Here is a 24,318-nt window from a genome sequence, read left to right on the forward strand (position 1 = left end):
CCATGACCCCCTTCCACCTTAAACTCTAGTATTTTCACAGATCACATGTTACATTTTTCATATTTGTTTGACCCAGTAGTGTTTCAGAATCAAAAGGCTTTTGGAGAACAGTTGAGCAGTTAGTTTTAATAATAATAAAGCATATGCATCAGGGTTGTCTTAAGCTGTCAACATACCATAGAGCACACAAAGCAGCTAGTACTCTTTTAGGAACTTGGTACTGGGTTTCACCTCTGAAGCCAGCAAACTTGCAAAGAACAAGACTGAAAGTTTGCGGAGTGTAAATTATTGTTCCCGTGATGAAGATATGTTGTCATTTCATTTAAACAATGTTCAAGACATTGTGTTGGGCAGATTTTCTATTTGCTGTATTGTGTTGAAAATTAGTCAGGTATCTAATAGATCCCTTGAATAGTGTAGTATATTATCATGTTCCATTCTGACGTAGATTTGGTCATTAATAGTCAGCAACTCACACTGAGTCCGTTATATTATACGTTCTTTATATTATACACTCGAATGGTCAAGTTCCTTAAATGGTGTTTACTTCATGTTTTGTATGATCAGCCCACATTTTGACATGCTGTAAAATATTTAATATGACAATGAGGAAGAGGAGCTTGTTTCCTCAAAGTACTTCATTCAAAGGAGTCCCTATACGTCAGATCATTTATAGTCACAGTAAAGATTCTTTGGTTGGTGTCATCAGAGATCGAAAACCTTCCTGAACTACTTTGGGGTGTTTTAATAACAACTCTAGAGCAGGCCCAAAAAAACTGTCCATTACACAGGTATTTCTTGTGGTTTCTGTAGCGCTGGTCATAGGGACTCTGGTGCATAGAAAACAGTACCAAATTTGTCCACAGGGACCACGAAAAATCAACACAAATGAAAGTTCCTCATTGTAGCTTTGAACATTGTTTAAGACCTATCACTGCACCGTGAAGCCCATTTCTGCCACTGGCAGATCAAAAAAGAAACATTCTCAAAAGAACTGACTGAAAAATATACCTAGTATCTAAAAAATATTGACTTTGTATATCAACATAATGACTTAGTATCTCAAAAATAATGATTAACTTCCTAAAAAGAATGACTCAAAATGAATGATTTAGCATAGTATGTCATTATTGTGAGATACTAAGTCATTATTTTGAGATATGAAGTCATTTATTTCTGTTTTTTTCTGACAGTGTTGGAAATTGGCACCCATCTAATTAAAATACCCACACATTATTTGTGAGGAATTTGGGGAAAATTGCAAAATCTCAAGCAGGCTAATTGGCAACCACTTTTAACAAGCTTTTTGTGTAAGAGGCAATGGTGGGTGAATGATTTGCCTTAGAAGTAATGTTAGGTTACGAATTAGCAGAAGACTTATGTTTACAGCTTACGTCCTTCATTTCTTACCTTTTGCTTTTGCGTGTTCATGTTTTTAAATGTTTCTGAAGAGGCTCAAGCAGCTCACACCTCCAGAATGTTGACAATTAACTCGACAGGCCCGCCCCGCCCCGCCCCGCCCCGCCCCTCCTGCGCGCCTCTCCGTCGACTTCTGATGACGTGTTTATGTAACGTAAGTTATGGCTATAACTATGGATCTATGAGACCGAACGATGACCGTCACCACGGTCTTTACCTTGAATGATGCAATCCTTCAACCTATCCTCGAGACCTTTATGTCAACAAAGTCATGTGACTGACCTTAGGGGGCTTGGCTTACAATCTATTTCGACCTCACTCAGACCGTCACCACGGTCTTTACCTTGGATGACTAGTACCATCAGGGTCGCGAGGAACCGGGGACTCCACTCCATCACGACCCCGTTCTGTAGCCGAGAGCAGGATGGCAGAACCCAGCGGTGCGGGGGGTGCCACATTGACCCTGTAGAACCTGGAGAAGGTACAGGGAGCATTCCATGTTGCTGCTGCACAGATCTCTGAGAGAGGGACCCCTTTAAGAGCAGCCCAGGAAGCAGCCATGCTCCTGGTTGAGTGGGCTACCAGATTATCAGGGACAGGGAGGTTCTGTCCAGAGTATACCTCAGAGATAGTGTCAACAATCCAATTGGATAGGCCCTGTTTAGACACTGGGAGCCCCAACTTTCTACCGCCAAAGCAAACAAATAGCTGGGTGTGAGAGAGTCTCAGAGCTAGGGTGCGCGCAACATAAGCTCTCAGCACCCTTACCGGACACAATGTAAGCAGGTTCACGTCCCTCTATGGGAGAGCTGGATCAGGCTGAAAGGTGCTGATCTCCGTCTGATGGTTTACCACCTTAGGTAAGAAGGATGGAGTGTAACCGGTTTCCATCTCAAACAGTCTTCACTAACCGACAGAGCATGCAACTCACTAACCCTTTTGGCGGAGCATATTGCCAAGAGGAAAGCCGTTTTGTGAGACAGTGACTTTAGGCTGGCCTGTTCTATGGGTTCAAAAGGTGCCTGAGTCAGGGCTTTTAGCACCAAGGGCAAATCCCAAGGTGGAGACCTGAGAGTTCTGCATGGTCGCAGTCGACACACTCCTTTAATGAATTGAAAAACCAAGGGGTGTCTCCCCACCGTGACACCTCCTACTGCCTCATGGAAGAATGATATAGCGGCGGTGTACACCTTAACCGTGCTAGCTGCCCTTCCCGAGTCAAAGAGTGACTGAAGGAAGCGGAAAACTAGCTGGATAGGGCAGGTCGCCGGATCTTCCTGCCTATTGATACCCCTTTTCCACCAACGCGAACCTAGTTCAAGAGCCGGGCCGGTGCCCGTGCTGGTTCGCAGTTGGTTCAATTTGCGAACCGTCCGAGAACCTGTTTGCGTTTCCACCGGCTAGAGAGCCCAGAGAGCCACGTCATTACGTCACTGTATACGTCTGAGGTTTCCCTGCAGCGCTAATTTCAAGCATAGCAGACATGTCTCTTCAGAAAAAGTGTTTATTTTTGGCAAATAATACAATAACAATAAAATACACAAAATACTAAAAGCACAACATTTTTTAAAGTGTAGAACAGTGTGTGATCAATAGATCGGAGTGTTTGATGTTTAGTCATCTGCAGGTTGGACCTCCGTTCAATATCGCCGATGTCCGACAGCTCTACAAACACAAACCAGAGAACAGCGGTTTAATCACAAACGTGTCCACGACGCTGTGAACACAGATGTTATGTTACGTTGGTAGTTGGTAACGTTTAGTGAGTCAACGGTAGTCAGAAAGTGGCATGCTAACGTTGTTGTTAGCAATATCACGCTAGCTGGCTAGCTAGCGGGTCAGCTTACATTACCCGAGGAAGCATAGCCACTAGTTGCTGCTGTTACGAACGTAATCACTAGATTAAACTAAACAGAAATGTGTCGTTGGTTTGCAACGAGGTGAAACAATTTAAAAGTGAAACTTACCGGGAACAGTAACGTTAGTAAAACTCTGCACTCCGCAGTGGCGTATTTTCCCCCGTTGCCTCGAGCGTTAACCCCGCCCCCAGCCCCTAACGTAAGCCGGGCCCGGTTCCAGCCCAGCAAAGAGTTGGGGCCGCTCGGGAACCAGTTTTCCAGGCCGAGAGCCGGCTCTTTGTCTGTGGAAACAGGAAGAACTGGTTCGCGATTGGGCACCGGCTCCGAACCGGCCCTCAAAATGCCTCGGTGGAAAAGGGGTATGAGACACCAAACAGAGAATACCCTCCACCTCTGCTTATAGTTGGAGCGGGTGGAGGGAGCCCTGGCATTGCCTTTGGTCTCCAATACAGCCTCATCTAGACCCTGAGAGAGGGACTGAGAAGAGGCCAAGCCCAGAGCTGCAATATGGCCGATTTCGGGTGCCATATCTGACCCTCCGCCTGAGAGAGACCCAGGGCCCCCCCCCCCCCCCCGACCCTGTAGGGAGAACCACATCCTGCAATGGGTAGTCTCCGCTGATGCAAACAGATCGGCCTGTGCCCTGCCGAACTGGGTCCATAAGAGGGCTACCACTTCTGGATGGAGCCTCCACTCCCCTGGGGGGGGACCTGACCTGGACAGGAGGTCCGCTGCCCGGTTTACAGCCCCTGGGATGTAAATTGCCCTGAGCGAAGCCAGACGCTGAAAGGCCCACAACAGGAGCCTCTGCGTCACCTGAAGACAGCGCAGAGACCTGGTGCCTCCCTGGTGATTTATGTAATACACAGCGGAGGAGCCGTCTGTCCTCACCAGAACATGTCTGCCCATGATAGAGGGGAGGAGAGCCTTCAGAGAAAGATAAATTGCTCTCAACTCTAACACATTGATGTGTTCTGACCCCCAAGGGAGGTCCCACACACCGCGCACCATCCTGCCTTCCCAGACTGCCCCCCAACCTGTCAGGGAGGCATCTGTTGTCACCACTGTCCTTCGTGAGGGAATGTTCCCGAGGGGGACACCCTGGAGCAGAAGGGTCCTGTCCCTCCACGGACGTAAAGCTTGCAGACATGCATGGGTCACACGAAGCTTCACATGCCTGTCCCACTTCGGGTGGAGCTTGAAGGCATTCGGCCACCTCTGCAAGGGCCGAGCCCTGAGGAGGCCCAAAGGAACAACAGCCACTGCTGCTGAAATCAAGCCCAGCAACCTCTGAAACTGAACCAACTTCAACTGCCTGTCTAGATGGAATCGGTCTAGGAGGGCTAGGATGTTCATTGCCCTCTGAGTAGTGAGGGATGCCGACATAGTGAGGGAATTTAGGCAAAGACCCACAAACACTGCCTGCTGCCTTGGCTCTAGGTTGCTTTTCTTGAAATTCACCCTGATACCCAGGGAGTGTATGTGCAATAGGACTGTTCTCGTGTCCTCTATGACTTGACTGGGAGATGGAGCACAAATCAGCCAGTCGTCCAGATATGGGAGCAGCTTTATCCCCGACATCTGAGGGGGAGACAAGGCAGCCCCCATCACCCTGGTGAACACCCTTGGTGAGAGGGAAAGGCCGAATGGAAGGACCTTGAATTGATACGCTTCCCCTTGAAAGGCAAACCGAAGAAAGGGCCGGTGGTCGGGGCAGATGGGCACATGGAAGTATGCATCTTTTAAGTCCACTGATGTGAACCATTCCCCTTCCTCTATGGACTCCAAGATCTGACCTGTGTTCAGCATCTTGAAGGGCAGCACCTTTATGAAAGCGTTTAGCCTTCGTAGATCTAAGATGGGGCGTAAACCTCCATCCTTTTTTGGAACGAGGAAATACGTGGAATAAAAGCCAGCGAGCCGTTCGCTGGGATCGACCTTCGTAATTGCATCCTTCTGCAGAAGGGTTAAAATTTCCTCGGCTAAAACCTGAGCATGGGCTGGGTCCTTGACCATGGTCATTCGGACCCTTGAGAAAGGAGACTGAAACTGAATTCTGTACCCCTTCGATACCCTAGCCAGCACCCATGGGTCTGACACTCTTTCGACCCAGCTGTCGAGGCACAGCTGGGAGTGAGCCTCGACGGCCGTCCCCACACCCCTAGGGGTTACCCCCACGAGGCCCTGAACCTCTGGGGGGGCGCTTCCTCTGGGGTACATCCCTAGCAGGAGGCCAGGGCCGAAACCCCTGTCGGCGTTGTGTCGCACCCCCGCTAGGGTTCAAGAAACCCGCATTCAGCCGCCTGCCATAATCCCACTGGGCCCCAGAGGGTTGGTGTGGAGGCTGGGATTGTGAGCTCTCTCCGGATATTTTCCGGCAGAGACGTCTGTGCAAACCAAATCTGCCTCCGTGACATCATGGCAGATGACATGGCAGAACCTACATCCCTTGTTAGCTGGGAATGAATGACAAGAGCGGAATCAATCAGATTCATAGCGTCACGGTCCTCAGGATTGGCTGTTCGCCTAAGAGCTGCCAATAAAATGGCAAGTGCATTGCCTGACCGAGCAGCCCGTGTCGCAGCACTGTAAGTCCGACACACCAGCCTGTCGGTCTTGTCGCACTCCTTTACCGGACAGCGTGGAGTAGCAGTCACACGCTCTGGGCCCAGAGATGTTAAGGCCGCCATCTCCCGCTCGACTGGTGGCAAATCACCCAAACCAGTGTCTGGTGCATACTGGACCTTAGTGATGCTACGGCAGCCTGCATTAAATTGAGGGGCCCCCCTCCATGCTTTTTCTGAGCATTTGCAAATAATCCCCAGCCACAGGAACAGACACCGTTTGCTGGGGCCGAGAGATGCCTGCCCACACTCCATCCACTGGAGCAGGAGCCTCAGGTGGGACATTAAGTCCCACAATCTTTGCTGCACTCATCACCTTGGAGATGATGTCCATGGTAGAGGGTTCACTTTCAGCCATGTTGCTGAGATTGGACCTTCCCTCAACTTGTGAGGAGTTAAACTGATCTGACTCAGCTGCTGCGCCAGACTGTCCACTACCTCCAAAAGGGGAAGCTGGCGCAAAGATAGAGAGAACATCTGGATGATAACTGTTCCCCTGCTGATAGGGCGGCAACCTGTCAGGGGAGGAACCCCTTGAATGTCCTGGCTCCGATGCGATCCTTGTCTCAGGACGCTGGGCCTCAATTCTACTCAACCTATCAGACAAACCACGTATGGCAGCTAGGATTTGAGTCTGAGTGTCGGGCTGCTGGCTCTGGTCACCTAAGTCCTTTTCGGCATAAGCTGGGCTATGCGAAGGCTGGTGAGAATGTCTCTTAAGGCAGGAACACACCTGTCTCTTAAGGCAGGAGCCTCTCCAAGGAACAACTTGGAGAGGCTCGGACGAGGTCGGGAACACATATGTTTGGTGTGTACAGCTGCGTCGGAAGCTTTCAGAGCTGCGCGGACATTGTCTGATCAGACTGAGCATACGAAGTCTGAGGAGGTGGGCTGTTGGACGTCTGAGCCATTGGATACTCTGATTGGCGGTGTGCTAGCGAATCAGAGTATCCAATGGCGGTGTGTGGGCGGGGCGGAAGTGACGATGGTAAACTCCGTATTACTCGTTCCCTACTGAGACGACGTCTTCGTAAAATAATGAGCCCGAGAGCAACGCGAGTGTCACCCTAGCCAGAGTCATCTTTCCAGAAATGCCAAGTATTTAGTCCACAAAGGTCTTCTCGAGTCGAACGAATACTGAACCAAGACTGTGTGTGCATTGTTTTTATCTGCACTCCGTTCCGTCATTTCCTGTTTTCCTGTTTTGGAGTACTGGCACGAGACTAGCGCCACCCACTGTTAAGGAGGCTTATTGCATCTCGCGCAAGCGCAGAATGTACACGCTGCTGTGTCATCGGAAGCACGTCGAAGCGGTGTGTACAACGCAACCCCACTCACTGCGGACAGTGAGCAAACGGGGAAACACTCAACTCAAACAAAGGGAACACTTTTTTTTTGGAAGAAAATACGCTGAAAACAAACGGTGCTGCTCACAGCGCAGCTACCAGCTTCAAACCAGCAACAACAATGCAAAGAAAGGGTTAACACACGCTTAACCCACTTGATGCGTTAGCTGAAAACATGCAACAGAAAAAGGGGGAAACACCACATACAATCCTCAGGGACACAAGGCACCTGCACTGAAGTGGCGGATTGTTTACCGTGGAGTCCCAAACATTTAATTCATACTTACCGGTCTCGGATGAGGCGAGTTAAGCAAAGAGGAAGAGGCGTGGTCACCGGGATACACTTATTGACGGTGAGCCAAGCCCCCTAAGGTCAGTCACATGACTTTGTTGACATAAAGGTCTCGAGGATAGGTTGAAGGATTGCATCATTCAAGGTAAAGACCGTGGTGACGGTCTGAGTGAGGTCGAAATAGATCTTCGAACGGCCGGCACTGCACGAAATACAAAGCGACGCAAGCGGATTTCGGTGCCCGGTTTGAGCGTCTCTAAAGAGCGGTCGTCTTCGGCGATGGAGTACGGAAAGGAGAGAGTGGTGGCGCTAGTAGACATGGACTGCTTTTACGTCCAGGTGGAACAAAGGCTCAATCCAGCCCTGAGGAACACCACCTGTGTGGTGGCCCACCCTGTCTTTGGAGAAAAGACAGGGTACGACAAGCCAGACATTCCTTGTAAAAGTCAAAACCGTCGTAATATGACGGGTGAACAAAAGCCTTGCTAAGTCTTTATTGTGTCAGACCATCAACATGTTAAGTATTATTGACATTTACATTACATTGTCATTACATGGACTTCCTAATATTTTATTTGATATGTTTTACTCGTTTACTTCACCTGACGTCCCTGGTCAAAACATGACTGATGCCCCACTTATAGGACAAATGGCTCTGGAAAAGTGCACCAGTAATGAGCTGATTGCCAACCGCATTGACACGTGAACCTCTCTGCTTTGCAGCCAGTGGCTGTATGACTTGTGTCGGGGGATTGAGTTTGAAGCAGTGAAACCCAGACAGCTTCCCAAGTCCATCGGCTGCAGTAAAAACTTCCCCGGGAAGACATCACTGGCTACAAAAGAGCAGGTACATCTGTCTCTGTAAGCTCAAGCTGTCTGTTGGAAGTGATGCAACATTGAGAGGATGTAATTGATCCATCTAGATGTCTATGGGAGATGTTGTTAACATGCGCAATCTTTGACATCACTCATTTTTCATTAATTATTCCCAAGATTGCTTTCACAACCCCTGTGTAGGTACAGTATTGGCTTCATCAACTGGCCCTTGAGCTGGAGGAGAGGCTGACTAAGGACAGGGAAATGGTCCTTAGTCACCCCTTTATTACATTAGTGCTGCATATTTCCTCAAATGGGTAAATATAACAGGGTTTCACATCAGTGCCTGTCATTTCTCCACATTACCAGAATGGTCGAGTGGCTAAGTCGTTGACGGTCGGCGTGCGTCAGCTTGGGGACAAGAGGCCGAGCGGCTTCTCTCGCTGTTGTGCTTTGGTGCGCTAGGACGCGGCCAAACTCTCCGGTGACAGCTTTGCCATAATCAAGAGTCTAAACGCGGCAGGGAATCACCAGGCAGCATGGTAATAAGAATAAAGTAACACTGTGAATTATTTCAAGTCTTCGGTTGCTGTGTGATTAATCATACTCCGTCTGGCTTCGCGTCCCCAGGTCTCCGCCCCTCACCCTGCTACACATCTCTGCTAGCAAATTCAGTGATGCCCCATCAGCAGGGGGCATTGCTGGCTTTCTCTCCGGTGATGTCGCGTCAACCCAGAGTGTTTTCACCACCACCACCCAGTCACCCTCTGAACTGAGAAATTACTCCACACGCAAACAACATGGAACCATCCAGTCCTTCTTTGAAAAGGCAGCTGAGAAACAAAGGCAGAGGGTTGAAAAAGATAAAGACGTGGAGGATGACGACCATATGGGCTCCAGAGGGATTCCCACAGCTTCCTGCTCTCTAGAAACCTCTGCTACTAACTGCCAGGTGGCGGCAGATAGCAACGTTACTTCCTTTACACTTCTATCTCCCTCTAAAAATGGTTCAGTCGTCCCCCACTCTGACATTTCCTCTTTCTTCCACAAGAAGCATCTTGAAAGAAACTCACAGGCAACGTTCAACAAGACTGAATTAGGACATGAGCCTGGAGCTGACGGTACAGAAGACACCGTTGCTGCTGTGTCAGGGCTACAGGCAAAACATAGTTCATCTGAGCAGTCACTATGTGAAGAGTTAAAGGATGAACTGGACATTGGTCCAGACGTAAATGACTCGCCTTCCAGCGTGGCCAGGGAAGACCTGATGAACTGTGAACGTTGTGGCCAGGAGGTGTCAGTCTGGGAAATGCCTGAACACCATGACTACCACTTTGCCCTGGACCTCCAGAATTCACTCTCTTCATCCACAGGTTCCAACTCTTCATCTTCCAACGTCTCGCCAACTCCCCTCAGAGCCCATTCCTTGCACGGAAAGACAAAAACCAGGGGCCAGTCAGGTCCACATCCAAAAAGGTCTCGTTCCCAAGGTGGAAGCACGGGTACTCTGGATTCTTTTTTCAAGAGGAGCTGAAGATGTGCTGTTGAGCTGCAGGTTACATTATAATCACAAACAAATGTAAGGACATTTCATGCATTTGCTCCAAGAATGAAAAGCCATTTTGATACAGGATACACTAGGACTTGTTATTGTGCTTTGTATTATGAATGTACATTGAATTGTACATTACAGAAATACAATACTTTTAAGGCATTATTTTAAAAACAGCAGATATCAAAGATACCTTTTACATGTTATAGTAGTGGATGTTTTGTTGCAGTATTGTGATGTGCCAGCAGGTGCTGCTAATACGTTATTAATAAAGAGCAGGAATCCTTAATTCAGCGTCAATGTGAACTTTTCTTGTAAGCTCAATAGATACGCAACATGTTTCTTTTGGAAGCAAAATAGTGTTTATATATAAAACTGATGAAATATATAATTTGGGGTAGGATGAGCAAGGATGAGAGCAAACTGTCAGCGGAGTCACCCTGTTTCGTTTACATGTTTCCACCATGGTGAACCTGTTGTGAAGTGCATTGAAATGGCTGGGCGAGGTCATTGTTCTTGCAGGGTCTTGCATCAGCTGCAGAATAGATGAGGAGGAACAGTACAAGAATAATTGAATAACAATGCCCAACTCGATTTTCTGTAGTGAGTCATGGCTTTGTGACGTGAGCCAGCATTAACTGTTGGGTGTATGATGACATGGCTGAAAACTTTGAGCAATGTTGAGTTTTATTTAAACAAGACAACACAATCACTTGCTAAAGAGACAATAAAACTTTTATTCATGTACATCATGATACACAAATTGGATCTGTACATAAATATTGCATTTCACCCAAATAATGATCAAAATATTACACTTTCGATTTAAAGGTAAAGGTCTTAAGCGTGTTGGTGTTGTTGAAAAACATGTTTGAATACATTGTAAAATTTGGAACCACTAGAAATCTATTAAATGTGTCTTGCATTAAAACAAAACTTACACCTGAAACTCTTCACAAAAGGCTATAAAACATTTTGGTTGAAATGCTTTCTTCGTTTTCCTCTTTCAGCGCACACAAAATGTGCATAACACCAACGAGGATGCAACCAAACGCAACACATTTCAGTTGTCCTTTCATTGATGTCAGTGGGACAACCAGTGACCGATAAGTCGCATCGACATGCTATAATCAGACATGAACACAGATTAAGCGATCAACATTCGCTTTCAAAAGTCGTCTTGGAAATATCAAAAGCTGTTTCAAGTTATAGCACCAACTCAAAGTTTCTTGAATAAGTTGTAAAACATTGGGGTGTAATGGCTACTCACATGGTAGTTACATTAGGCACTGTGTAAAACCCCCTCAAATATAGTGACATCAGTAACTCAAGTAAAGAGACGACATTAAGTACCTCAAACACAATTGCTTTAAAACAACGCTGCTCCACTAGGCAGCTTCGCATACTGTATTCTAAGTAATCAAACGTCTCTTTGGGAGAAACAGCTTTGTGTTTTTTTCCTCCTTGCCCATCCCCGCCCGTAGTTAGCAACAGAAACCTCCACTGGAGTAATTCCGTGAGAGTGGAATGCTGTGTAACAGAATATCTAAACTGACCTGAGTAACTAAAGCACTTGAAAGACAGGCGGCGAGATCACGCTGCACCGCTGTGAGGCATTATTTGTGAATAAAAAACATAATTCTCACAACAATGTGACACAATAAAAACCTCTTACAACATGATTGCCGACGTGAGACATCTTGGCAGGCTGACATACATCGTGGGGTTGAGTTCTAACTTTGCATACCTTCATAAAGTGCGCTTGGTGGCAATGTTACAGCTTGAAGCAAGATGGTTTAGCTTATATACAACTGACAAGCTGTGTCTGAGAAGCTTTTAGCTCACATCATTTATTCGTGGTTACTAAGAAAAGGGTAGAGTATTCAAACGAAGTGAGGCTTGTCTTTTTCAATCAGGCACAATGCTGGTCAGCGGCGATATAAACAAGTTGCTGTGGGCCGATGACGATGATGACATGGTGACGATTAGGAGCATTTCTACTGCGGAGTTCACCTGAGGGGGAGTTTACCGGAGTGCTACGATTCTGCAACAAGGACGGCATTATCAGCTGTGACCGTCATGAGTGCGGTGCCGAGTGGCTGCTGTGAACTGGCCAGCGTGGAGCACGCTCCCATACATGAAAAGCATGTGTGGCCGGCCTGGTTATGTAAACAAAGAATGGGAAAGTTGGGATTACAACACACACAGAGGGAGAGTGACTTAATTCTCTGCGCAGGTAGACATTACTCCACTATATTGTTGCAAAGCAAATCGTTTTTTACTGCTTCATCAATGCTCTGAGTATCGCATTTTGCACCTTTAATGCCCAAGAATCCCATACTTGCATTTGCCATATTATCTAAGGTGTATCAATGTATGAGCAGCACCTCAACGTAGCTGTGTGTACGCAATTAGTTGCCACTTGCAACTATGTATTCTTGACACTATATCACTTTGGTTGATGTTGCTATGTGAATGTTTTAAAGAGGGGGCTGATGGGTTTTCCTCTTATCAGTGCCGTGAAAAGCAACGCTCTTTAAACCTCAACACCAGAAAGTAGACTAAAAACAAGTCAGAGGTTATTTAAAAAGGCTGACTGGGACAAATAAGGAGGATGGTGAAAACAAGGCTTGGAAAAATTTGGATAAAACAACAATCTTCTGTAACAGTGATTTACTTTGCAGGGAACTGGGTTTCCGAGTGGCCTTTGGAGAAAGCAGGAGGTTTATAAAGCACCTTGGTTTGGGGGTGGGACGGTGTTTTCTGTTGTGTTCCCCCGAGAAACTTCAGGCTTCATCATCCTCGCTTTGGGATGGCAGGTACTGGACGATGGGCTGCAACTTGGTGACGTGGCCAATACCTTTAGTCACGCCCTCTCTGAAGAGCACCTTAGCCCCCACCTTCAGGTATTCTGGGTGCTTGATGAACTTGAAGAGAACCACTGCTTTCTCCCCTGTCCTAAGCTCCTCCTGTGGTACAAGGATGTATCATAAGAATAGGAAGAAACACACACACAAACAGACACAGACAGTTATAGCTCAGTGGATGAACTAACCGTGCCGTAGACAGCTTCTACAGTGGCGGTCTGTCTCACATTGCCAATGTGCACAGTAACCTGGAAGCCCTTGTGAAAGGTCTTGGCATGGAAGAGGAGCACAATCTCAGCCTCGAACATCCAGCAGATAGTCGGATCCATCTCCGGACTCACCATCACCATGCCCTGTGAGTGGAAAATACATTAACAGTGCACACAAATAGAGAAATAAATACATTTGATCATGTCTTGTGAATTCTAATCTATGTTTTTCATATAAATCACTATGACAACATATTAGTTCTGTTTTTACCTACAGCAGTCATAATATGCTGTCATAATCTGATATATTGGAAAAAAAAATTTCATGAAAATAAACAGAATACACAATCTAAATACTGAGACACATTTGGCACACACAAACGGGTCTGACCTTGCGTAGCAGTGAGCGGTCAAAATCCCCCAGGGCGAGTGTGGCAGCCTGGCCGGCCTTGAGTACCCTGCATGCCGAGCGGTTCCTTTGGATGCTCCCGATGGTCAACTTGTGGAACTGACCCAATTCTGTGGGCCCTACTACAAGATTATCTCCCTCGCGGCAAATACCACTGTACATTCATAGAGAACAGTGGGTCAGAGCCAGTCCATGCTGAAACAAATGTTGAATTCGATGAACAGGAAGAAAGCATCTCAAACACACTGACCTGTACAGAGTGCCTCCCACTACAGTCCCCACCTCTGGCACCGTGTAGATTTCATCCACCTGGGAAGATGCACACTGATGTCAGTCACATCAAACTCACGTGTATGTATTTACACTGCATTTGAAAGGGTGTGAATGTGCCGGCTCAGACCTGGAACTCAGTCAGCTGCTGCATTAGCTCCTCCTGTTCCTTGCTGTTGCTGAGAGGAGGGATGATGTTGAAGAAGACCTTGAGCAAGTCTAGACTCTCCCCAGACACACTGGACAAGGTGAAGATGGGTGTGATGCTACCAGGGAGAAAACAGACATCACTGGCTCCACCTTATATCCTTCGTATATTACTACAGAGCATTCAATTAACGTACACATTTAAGTATTGATATGTAATTGTTTCATACTTGGGTGACTGGGCGAACTGCTGTGCTGCTGTGACGGCATCGTCCGTACTGCTTACGACCATGGGGACCTTGTTACAGCCCGGCTGCTTCAGGACACGCTCCAACTGGCGTACAGTGCGCTCCACTGTGGCCCGCGAACAGAGGTCCACCTTACTGATGACGATGAAGATGGGCACCTTCAGGGCCATGGCAAGTCCGAGATGCTCCCGTGTCGTTCCAGCTGGAAAAGAGGAAGGAGGTTTGGTTAGAGGTTTTCATGAATTTGAATCCACTCATTCAGGTGCAGATTGCTCTGAATTAGGCATAGGATATGGCAATTTCATGTCATGATTATCCTGTCCAAAATAATTGTGATTCACGATACCAATAATCATGAAAATATGCTGAAAGCTCCTAAAATGCTACTTAAACATACAGGAATCCTCCCCAAAATATATAAATACATTTAAAACAATGTTTTTGTATCCTGTATTTTTTTTAAATCAGGCTCTTTTTTTCATTTCTCTATCATGATAGCCAGCTGTCTAGTCACTCGTGACAAAATGTACGATTATCCCGACAATGTTTATGCACCACGATCAACTTTTTTTTACTGCAATCCGCAATAAAATCCTTTATCATCCCATCCCTTCACATCATCCTATCGGTTATTGTCCATGGTATTCTTAAGCAAACATCCCTTTGGACACACAAGGGAATCGACTTCCTTGAGGGAAACATCTGTTGTGACCGAAGATAACACTGTTTATCTGCTGGTAATACTCAGTCTGAGGGTCAGGAGAGTATGTACACAAACTGATAAGGCCATGTAGAATATATCATGACGTATGATTGTTATGCCATTGGAGGACGTGGATATGATATCAGTACAGGAATATTCAACCAAACCATTTCTAAACTTTTAGAAATTTCTAACTTTTCTAAACGCAGTGACTTCTCATTGGAGCAGCAGTGTCCTGGAGGCATGTCAGGTGGATTGTGTATCTATTTGTGTTATTTTCAGTGCATCCAAGGTGAAGGTGCATGTGAACAAAATCAAAGTCCCTCATCCCCCATGACGGTGCCAGGATATTTGGCAAAGCGTCACAGAATGATACAGGACGATTACCCGCCCTTTGGCTTGTCACAGATATAACTTAAGACGAGCCCCGTGCATTACACAGATCTATTACCCTGTTTCATAATTAAAGCTGCTGCTCTTGGGTTGCAGACACTGTGTCCCCTTTTCTGTCTGTTGCACTGCTGAGTGGTGCCCATTCTTGACCCCGTTTCCCCCAGCATGACAGCCGTTGCTCTTGGGTTGCAGACACTGTGTCCCCTTTCCGTCTGTTAAGAGGTACGGTATTCCTCATTCGTCACCCAGTTTCCCCCCAGCATGCCCCATTTTAGACCAGTCACCCACACAAATACATCAGTGCCTACAGTACGTTATTCTTCTACAGCAGGTAGGCAAAATCATCATCATTTACCACTAAAAACAGAAAAACATAAAGTTCATAATTTGTTAGTTAATATTGTTCAGTATGAAACAAATGTCTCGAAAATAATTCAGACAAAACTTTTGAGTCACACCTTTGTTTACAAGCCATACATTCACAGCAGCTGATTTAAGTTTACTTATAGCTCCAGGAGGCTGTGAGCTGGAGTAACAAGTGTGTTGTCTTTAGGGCTCAAGTTTCATCTACACGTCTCCTTGTGCTTATCCGCTTACTTGATGTGCCTGTCAAAGCCCCGCCCATTTTCATGATCTGGTAGTTACCGCAGATATAGTGGCGAAGTCCCGCCCCTTCCGCTAGACTTCCATGGGACCTCTGAGATCGTAAAAAATGTTTGGGTCTCAATGCAGCTAAAATAATTAGAAGATGCCGGTGTGTTTTGTTCCTGAATGTTCCCATTCCAGCCGGCACGGCTGTTCATTCTTTCGGTTCCCGTGAGAAGACGAGCAATCGCTGGCTCAAACTGACGCATATCATTCGCGCCGAGAGCAGAAATTCAGGTCCCATGTACCGGAAATAGGAAGGCGGGACTTAAGCAGTCTATGGTTCCCGCAGCTCCACGAGTCAGGATGGCCGAGCGGTCTAAGGCGCTGCGTTCAGGTCGCAGTCTCCTCTGGAGGCGTGGGTTCGAATCCCACTTCTGACAAGAATTTTTTTCTCTTCTAAATTTTACAAAGTTTATCAAATGGTCTTCTAATGTTACTGTAAAACGACTTTATATAATTTATAGACTGTCAGTTCCAGCTGCTGAGGTTTAAAAGCCTGTCCTTCATGGACTATGCTTGATGCACTAAGTTTCACTTTCTGTTATCAGGAAAGGTCTGGGTAGATCTACATTAATTTTCTATGTGACACAAGCAAATTACTTTGCAAAACATTGTGGGATTCCAGGTGTGCTAGACTAACCAGTGATACAGGATAAGGGAGGGATCGAAAGTTGAAAAGTTTACTCCAAGTTTGTGCTCTGAGGGAGGAGCAAAGAGTGACTGTGGGTCAGAGCACTCTGACATCAGAATGGATGGTATTTGAGATATCAGAGTGGGGCCAGGCAGGGACAAGAAGGCGGGGTAAAGTGGCTGTGGTGGTAATGATGATCTGCTACGTAAGATCAGATATCATATGTTTGCAAAGTCACAGCTGGCCAAGCCCACTGTAAGTATAAACAAACACAGGCTCTCTGTCAGACTGGCCCTGCAAGTGTCTATAACCAGCCTGTGTTCCCGTGACAGATCCATGTTCAGCTTGTCATATCTGAACACAGTGAGTAAAGTGACTGGGAAAAAATGCACACAGACAGACACCAGTACATTTTTAATTGACATACAATGCTGCTCAACATTGACAAAATCATCAATACTCACCAATGCCGGTATTTGCACTGACGACCAGCATAGCGAAATCCGGACAGTAGCTGGTGAGGCCAAAGATGGTGGTCTTCAGGTACTTGTGGTGACCCGCCAGGTCAATGAATGTGATCATTTTAGAGGCACTCTCACAAATCTCCTCTGCTGTCCGAGACTCACTGTAATTCACAACCTAGGAGAAGAAGCAATAATATCTGGAGTGTCAAATACAAACATTCTATAGTAGAGTAGGCCACTATTACCAAAACATGTTTTTGTTTTGTCTGATCTATGTGAAAAACTCAATAAGGAAACCCTTTGAAGGGTACACCCTTTTTATTCCATGGCATTGGATCTTTTCTCACCTCTCCTTTACTATTGAAGCCGAGGATCTCAAAGCTGATGCTTGAAGTGCGTCCAGTCTGGATCTCATGGAGATGTCTAAAGAGGTTTAGCCTTGTTCTGCCACGACCATTGTCCAGCTCACCCTGTGTCAAAACGCCCAACAGAGTGGACTTGCCAGAGTCCACATTACCCAGTACAGCTACTCGCAGGTCCAAGAACTGCAGGGAAAAACACAAAGAATAAGAAGGCATAAAAAAATAAAAAAACATGATGGCATCAAGCCTTCAGAGTAGTCCAACTTACCTGCTGGTCATCTGGCACCTTGCGAATAAGAACTTCGGCAATCTTACGAGGCACTTCAGAATCATAGTCCACTTCTCTTTCTCGGAGAACAGTGATGTCGGCTCCAACCCTGAGAGAAAAAAAAGAACAAATAAAGATAGTGTGGTGTTTTAATTGAGCAATTACAAAATGATCACTAACTGCTTATAGCGTGCTTATGCAAACTTGATGTCACACTTGAAAATACACCAAGGTCTGGATAAAAAATGGAATTTGATATCTTCACTCACTTCTCTGCCAGCTTGTGGAGCGTCTTCAGAGATGTCCTCATATCCTCCTCTGATAGTCCCGCCAGCATGCCATTATCCTCAACACCGATTTGATAGACAGCTTCGCCGCGACCCTCCTGCAGTCGCCATTTCATTTGTGTAGCCAGGTGCTCAAAGCGGTATTGCGTGGGGTTCACCAGCTTCAGCTAGAAAAGGGAAAGAGTGTGGAAATGAATGCTGAATTTAAACCGGACCGCTTCTTGTGATGACGATCGACTTACACCTAGAGTAAAACCTCCACACCCTTGTCATAAAGGATTTGCTTACCTTGTATTCTATATTTCCCTCTTCGGCCTAAGAGACGGGGAGAGAAACAAAGGGAGAACAGGAACAACAGCTGTCAGACTGCAGTGAAGTGAGACAACAGGCTATTGATTTGTTTAAAGACACAAAGAAATGCAATCCGACTGAAAGAGCAGGCAGTGCATTACTGTGAATGGATAGTCACGAAGAGCTATACAAACGGACTAACTGCTTAGCTAGCTTTAATGCACGGCTACTTAAAGAGTTATTAGACACAGCACGTGCGTGTGTACATGTCAGTACACATTTAAGGTGAACTAGTCAGTGTATCTCAAATGTAAACAAACGTTCATGACCAGGGCAGGACATGGGTGGTACATGCTGGGGGATCAGCTGAGACAAAAAACTGAAACCGTTGACATGTTGAGACATGTCACACACACACTGACATTATGACTTAGAGACCATGGTGTGCTGCGAGGATAATGCCTATCTGCGAACATCTGAATATTTAAAAACACAGTTTATGTTTAACCTAAACTGCTTTCAATTGGCTCCATGTTCATGTAATTTAATCCTGTTTTTGTTGTTGGTTTGTTTGAAAGAAAATAATGGTTACGGTAAATGTCGGGTGAGTTTAAATGTAGATAACTAACATGATAATTAGGCTGTCGTAAGTGTGTGTAGTAGCACAGTCCTCCACCGAGTGAATGTCAGGGACATAGTATAATAATAGTAACGTTGGCCAGACGTAGGACGACCCAGTACACACGCCCCCTCCCCCCGTTAGATATTTACAAACACAGCTGTTCCTCTCCCGCGAGCTAGCAATACTTCACTCGCCAATTAGTTACATTATACTTTAATTAAACACACATTACTGCTGTGACGTTAACGTGTATGTTATCCGAACATATCCATGTCATGTATATTCCCCTTTTTTACCGACACGCTACGTGTCACTTCGTCCGGGTAGAGGAGGGCTAACCCTGGCGGCGGGGAAACGCAATTGTAACCTAGTGTTGTTGTTGTTTTCCGTGGACATAAACACTCACATTGTCACGTTAGCAGACTTTAAATGGCATTAGCTCGACTACGCTAGTGTTTGTGCGTGTGTGGTTGCAGCCTTACCTCCGGAGGTAGATACGGGGTGGTGTTGTTGCTCGGTTTGAAGTTGCGAGCGAATCGCGCCTTGGATTTCGCCTTGTTGTTCTTCACGCAGGCTTTTTTGGAGGCTATCCCGTACTCATTTCCCGGCTTGACGTTGGACGCGACACCTTGAGAGCCGGCGCCGTGTCCATTTCCTGAGCCGAATAACTCCGACCCCCGCGCTTCCATCAGCTGCTTTGGGACCTAACTTGTTAGCTTACCACTACCTGGTTACAAAAAAAAACAACCGACGCTGTGTTATTACCGTAAACCTCAGCCCGGGCATGCAGGTGCAGGTACTTGAGTGGAATTAGCCTGCCAGTGGTAGCTCGCAGCCCCCCACCCCCCCAAAAAAAATAAAAACAAAGCGCCAGCCACCCTCAAACTCTTCAAACCGAACAATAAAAGCCCTGTCCGAGACTCTCGTTTTTGAGTTTACAGGGTGCCTACGTCACAGTTCTAAATGCCATGGGGTGTGTGTGATTTGTAGGACTGGACAGCGCGAGTAGCGGTGATATTTGTTTCCTGTTTCGCAGAAGACTAAACCCCGCCCGCGCGGCTGCCTAGGTTCAACCAGCGAACGCGCACAGATGAGCGCCGTTTTGCAGAGCTTTGCATCAGACGAAAAAGGAAGTAATTACGTAGGCTTCTTGTTACAAACGTTGCCCATAACATCGAAACATGTGTCATCAATTTACACGTATGTCGTGCGATAGCATTTAGATGCTTTACTTCTTGTAACCTGTATTCATATTTAAATTACAAAACTTGGTTTATTTTCTTAAATGTTTTGCTGAATTATTTCGCCTACAAAAGAGCTTCAGCCACATGAAACTGATCACACTGTAGCTTTCACTTTTGGTGGCAACAACAAAGCCGAACCTTTTCCTGAATTTGCATTCATATTTTGTATATATTTCAAGAAGTAATTTTGACTGGGTTTGGTTAAATTTGTTTAGCACATTTGTTTTGCAAATGTCTGTATCTGGACCCAGCTGTTCCTGTTGGAATTACTTATACACATGTAGTTTGTGAAGGGGCGTCAGCAACATTTGATATCTGGGGGGGTTACTTAATTGCAAACATTTTGCAATTAAGTAGATGGAATTTCCCACATTCTGGTGCATTCTAACAAGTTTTTAGAAGATGTCTCTTCCGTGTCTAATGTCTCTTGTTCCTAGAAATGAAAATGAGAATTAAATCGGCCTATCATTATTATACTGACATTTTATAATGCCTTTACAATAGTAGTTATACAACTGCCTAATCCAAACAAGCTTTTGCACAGTGTATACATAGTCACATAGTGGCATACACTCATGATACCCTAAATATTAATCTGAGATTGCATTGTTAATTTACACAAGGCTTTTTTTTCCAGCTACTTTTTCTCTGTGTAACTTCAAAGGGAAGTCAGTGACCCGGCTGAGGGTCAGGCTGAGCCAATCAGATTCAACAAATTGGAGCAGTCCAGTCTGACTGCCGGGCCAGAGCTCCGGCATTTAACGCCATCTACGGATGCGTTAAACGGCAGTGTTGGGGCTGAGGGCTGTACCGTCACCTGTTTTAATACATCCATGATTCATGATTATAACATCTGAAATTAAAATATGACCGATGGCCAGTCCGCCCCTGTTGCTGTTGTCCACTCTTTGACCAAGTAGCTGCAAGAAGCAAACTTCCTTTGGTGCACCTGTCTGTGTAGGAAACCATTAAAACACAGAGTGGATTCCTATTGCTGTGGGTATTCTCTTACTGATAAAGTGGAACTGATTTAATCGTGAAGCAATGAAAAGAGCGCTGGACAAATTAGACCCGTCATGCACATAGACGGATTACCGCATGGGCAAAGTGGGCGTGTGCCCAGGGCCCCAGAGCCAATAGGGGCCCTTGGCTTTCAGAGTTGTTGTTGTTTTTTTTTTTTGGTACAATTTAAAAAATATATTGGAATGGCTGTGGTTTTTGGTTTTGTGTGGTCGTAGCTGTGGCTCTTTACTGATGTTCATTCATGTTGCCTTTATTACTTTCACGATTTGTTTTAGGTGGTTATATTTTAATTAAGGTGTGTTTTACTCCATAATACTACCATGGCTGGCTATTTGAGCTTGCTGTCTCTCCCATAATATGTATATTGTCCTGTACATGGCAGGTGCCAAACAAAACAGACCTAAAATGACAGTTATTTTGTGGTTGTTGTGGTTGTTGTGGTGTTGCGGTGTTGTTATGTGCGTAATGGGAAGAGCGCCTTTGTGCGCGTACTATTTGCGTGTGTAGGCAGGGGCCCGTGGCGAGTTTGTGTCCAGGGCCCGTGGTCATGATAATCCGTCTATGGTCATGCACTAATATTTTAATAGCAAAGTCCAAACAACTTTTTTTCCATATATAAAAGGTGGGACCCCCCCCACCACCTTTTATATATGGTGGCAACGCCCATGAGTTAGTGTATTCCATAACATTATCCTGCGCTGTGCCCTGTGTCATCTGGGCTGAGTGTAAATTAGACAAATAACGAATTCCACATTTTCCAAACTCATTTTAGATCAGTTATTTTTACTCAAGATAACCTTCAGATTTGAATTCTATATATAAAAAAAACCATCAAATTTATTATCAGGCCGTAGGACATTTTACTCTGTCCAAAAAAATGGAGCCTACTCAAAGACCCGCTGAAAGAAAGTTATTTCAACAAGGACTTCATCTTTTTTTTTTTAAGAGGTAAAGACAAACAGTTCACTGAGACCGCCTCCTGCAAAGAGCTGAGAAAAGTCAGCCAACTCCCCTGTGGGAAATGAATACTTCCACAGTGTGACACTTTCTGAACCACATCACCGATTGGTCAGGCAACCTATGATGTAGGGGCTCAGCCCATTCATTCCTGGCAGAGAGAACTGTTTTTGTGGATTTTTCATACGTCTTCATTCACATCTGTAACACTCTCTTGGTTGTGCTCCTTCCATCAGCATGAGTTACTCACTAGTGATCCTGCTCTGTGTGGGACTTCTGCACCAGACTGCGAGGGCCGTCCACATGGATAAACTAGCAGACAACAAGATTTGTGGAGATGCAGCATGCTCATGTAAGTCGGAGCATTAGAGAGAAGCACTGTGTATCCTGAAAATTGTTATGAATTAAAATCATACACTAAAATGCATGAATTTTGTTTGCTTTTCTGCACTTTATTAGATGTTCTCTCCATGGCCACAGCGCTGGATGACTTCACAGCTCCTGACTGCAGATTCATCAACATCAAGAAGGGTCAGATGGTCTACGTGTATTCTAAACTCATACCAGAGGAGGGCGCCGGCGTCTTCTGGTCTGGAAGTGTATGTGAACATTTGTTGCTGTCTTACTTATTAGCAGTGAAGCTTGTAGTTTATGAATGCATGGCATGTTGCACAGCAGCTGTGACAAACACGTGAAAACTTTCTGGTCTTTTGGACAAGAGCAAAATCTCAATTAGACATTTTTATTAATTAATTCAATTTCATTGTGAGATGGAATTAAGAAGCATAGAATTTACATCAAGTCTAGCAAGGAAGGTCAAAAGTATAAAGAGTATTATATATTTGTGGTGCCTGTTCATTTGTTAGTGAGGCTGTGTTATTTTTCACTGGCAGGTTTACAGTGAGCGCTATGTGCACCAGATGGGCGTCATTGGATACTTCCCTGCAACTATGGTGAAGGAGACACAGCAGTTTACAGAAGACGAGGTCAAGATTCCCACAACTGTGAGTCTCATTTATAGGACAGTATCTCAGATGGAATTAATTTTTTTGGAAAAATAGGTGGTTGTCACATTTATCTCATGTTATTTCATTTAGTTTTGACTTTTCTTTTCAGAACATGGACTTCTACTGTGAATAGGACGTGACATACAGAAGCCCCTTTATTCTCAAGTCTTGCTTTTAGTACTCTGGGTTTTATAAAGGAGAATTCTGCCAAGCCAGTGTGTCGGACCACGTCCCAGTATAGCATGAGTTATCTTCCTATCTGTCTTTGTCTTAACATGACACTTTGCTCAATAAACCATTGTTTATGTCAATCCAAAAATGTTGATGAGATGCATACATTTTCAGAACGGGTACAAATGTATTGTGTATTTTCACTGACACATCTTGTAGCTTACTTTAAAATCGCTGTGAAGATACACTCCTGTTATTATCAAATTCGATTTGTAACGTCGATGCAGCTTTCTCATTGTGGCGTCAAGGTTTTTCTTGACACCGTTATCAGAAAGCACCTGCACTGCACGCAGCGGGACGCGATGATTCATTCTACAGCGGCAGGGAGATAAATGTACTGCTTATCTTCTCTTTTTCAAAAGACATGTTAGTCCTTCAGAGAAATAATTGAACAAGTGTATCATGAAATACATTCATTGTCATGTTAGCCTTGAGTAAACCCATGATTTTTCTTATTAAATTGATGTACAATCCCCTCTCTTCTGAGTTATCCAAAAGCAAGCGGAGAAACATATTGTACTGTCTCTGTTTCTTTCTCTCTATTTCACATGCAATAAACCAAGATGACAACCATCTAGCGTTTTGTATTTAGTTGTTTACGAGGCAGCAACTAATTCATTCAATTACAGCAAACAGATATGGAGGTTTTGTTGGGATCCACAAAATAACAAACACTTCATTACAGGTTGTTCCTTGTTCATGTATTCTGTGCTGGACCACACAGCAGTTTTTTAAAAGGCTGATGCAGTTGCAGCTCTGTTAGATGTCTAATGTTTGCTTTTAGATATCAGTGTCCCATGTCAGACCTCTTTCCAAAGCTCACAAAGGCTGCAAACTGCAACTCAGAGTAATATGACCTTAGTAGTTCTGCTTTTAGTGGTGATGAAGTTCATTTTATGACATGTAGTGTTGCATTAGTTGCACCAGTGTTATTTTGTCTACACCACCACATCTGAATCTTTTGTATCTTGTCTGAATCTATATCTGCCAATCTGTCTGTGTCACAAACATCCACGCAGCCTCTAGAGATCTGTTGTTTAAACACGGCCTGACATATTGTCACAGTTAATACTCTTTCCAAAGGATGATCTGAACCTCTTTTTGATTGGTTCAGAATCCTTTTTATATG

General features: G+C 45.2%; 2 protein-coding genes and 1 pseudogene across 5 annotated transcripts in view; 2 read left to right on the plus strand and 1 right to left on the minus strand.

Moving 5' to 3' along the window:
• Positions 1–19,633, minus strand: part of gtpbp2a (GTP binding protein 2a) — a 28,737-nt gene extending 9,104 nt beyond the window's left edge. The window contains exons 1-13 of one of the 3 annotated variants that reach the window (XR_014597980.1): positions 19,210–19,633; positions 18,103–18,129; positions 17,797–17,981; positions 17,528–17,636; positions 17,245–17,442; positions 16,898–17,072; positions 14,041–14,260; positions 13,794–13,929; positions 13,644–13,702; positions 13,376–13,547; positions 12,964–13,128; positions 12,478–12,877; positions 10,626–12,440 (exon numbers count right to left, since the gene is read on the minus strand). Coding sequence is in view for 1 of the 3 variants with exons in the window: in XM_084021516.1 (XP_083877642.1) it covers positions 12,695–12,877; positions 12,964–13,128; positions 13,376–13,547; positions 13,644–13,702; positions 13,794–13,929; positions 14,041–14,260; positions 16,898–17,072; positions 17,245–17,442; positions 17,528–17,636; positions 17,797–17,981; positions 18,103–18,129; positions 19,210–19,416 (1,836 nt within the window). In the remaining 2 variants the exon portion in view is untranslated. Of the gene's footprint in view, positions 1–10,625; positions 12,878–12,963; positions 13,129–13,375; positions 13,548–13,643; positions 13,703–13,793; positions 13,930–14,040; positions 14,261–16,897; positions 17,073–17,244; positions 17,443–17,527; positions 17,637–17,796; positions 17,982–18,102; positions 18,130–19,209 lie in introns of those variants that run through there. The other 2 variants (XR_014597979.1, XM_084021516.1) reach the window with 2 other exon arrangements.
• On the plus strand, positions 7,820–10,489 carry LOC311020714 (DNA polymerase eta-like; annotated as a pseudogene). The gene is made up of 5 exons (XR_014599305.1): positions 7,820–7,956; positions 8,264–8,387; positions 8,558–8,623; positions 8,726–8,898; positions 8,987–10,489. The product of XR_014599305.1 is annotated as a DNA polymerase eta-like (transcript).
• A 2,498-nt stretch (positions 19,634–22,131) lies between the features above and the next one.
• Positions 22,132–24,083, plus strand: LOC311021147 (otoraplin-like). The gene is made up of 4 exons (XM_084021529.1): positions 22,132–22,303; positions 22,411–22,550; positions 22,845–22,955; positions 23,068–24,083. The coding sequence occupies exons 1-4, from the start codon at positions 22,189–22,191 to the stop codon at positions 23,089–23,091; spliced, it is 390 nt and encodes a 129-aa protein (XP_083877655.1). The 5' UTR covers positions 22,132–22,188; the 3' UTR covers positions 23,092–24,083.
• Positions 24,084–24,318: the final 235 nt, after the last annotated feature.

This window comes from Eutrigla gurnardus (assembly GCF_963514095.1).
Source record: "Eutrigla gurnardus genome assembly, chromosome: 11".
NCBI lineage: Eukaryota > Metazoa > Chordata > Actinopteri > Perciformes > Triglidae > Eutrigla > Eutrigla gurnardus.

Coding starts and splice junctions, on each gene's coding strand:
- LOC311021147 (XM_084021529.1), top strand. CDS start 22,189: ATGAGTTACTCACTAGTGATCCTGCTCTGTGTGGGACTTCTGCACCAG. Junction 22,551..22,844: donor GCGTCTTCTGGTCTGGAAGT/GTATGTGAACAT, acceptor TTTCACTGGCAG/GTTTACAGTGAGCGCTATGT. Junction 22,956..23,067: donor AGGTCAAGATTCCCACAACT/GTGAGTCTCATT, acceptor TTTTCTTTTCAG/AACATGGACTTCTACTGTGA.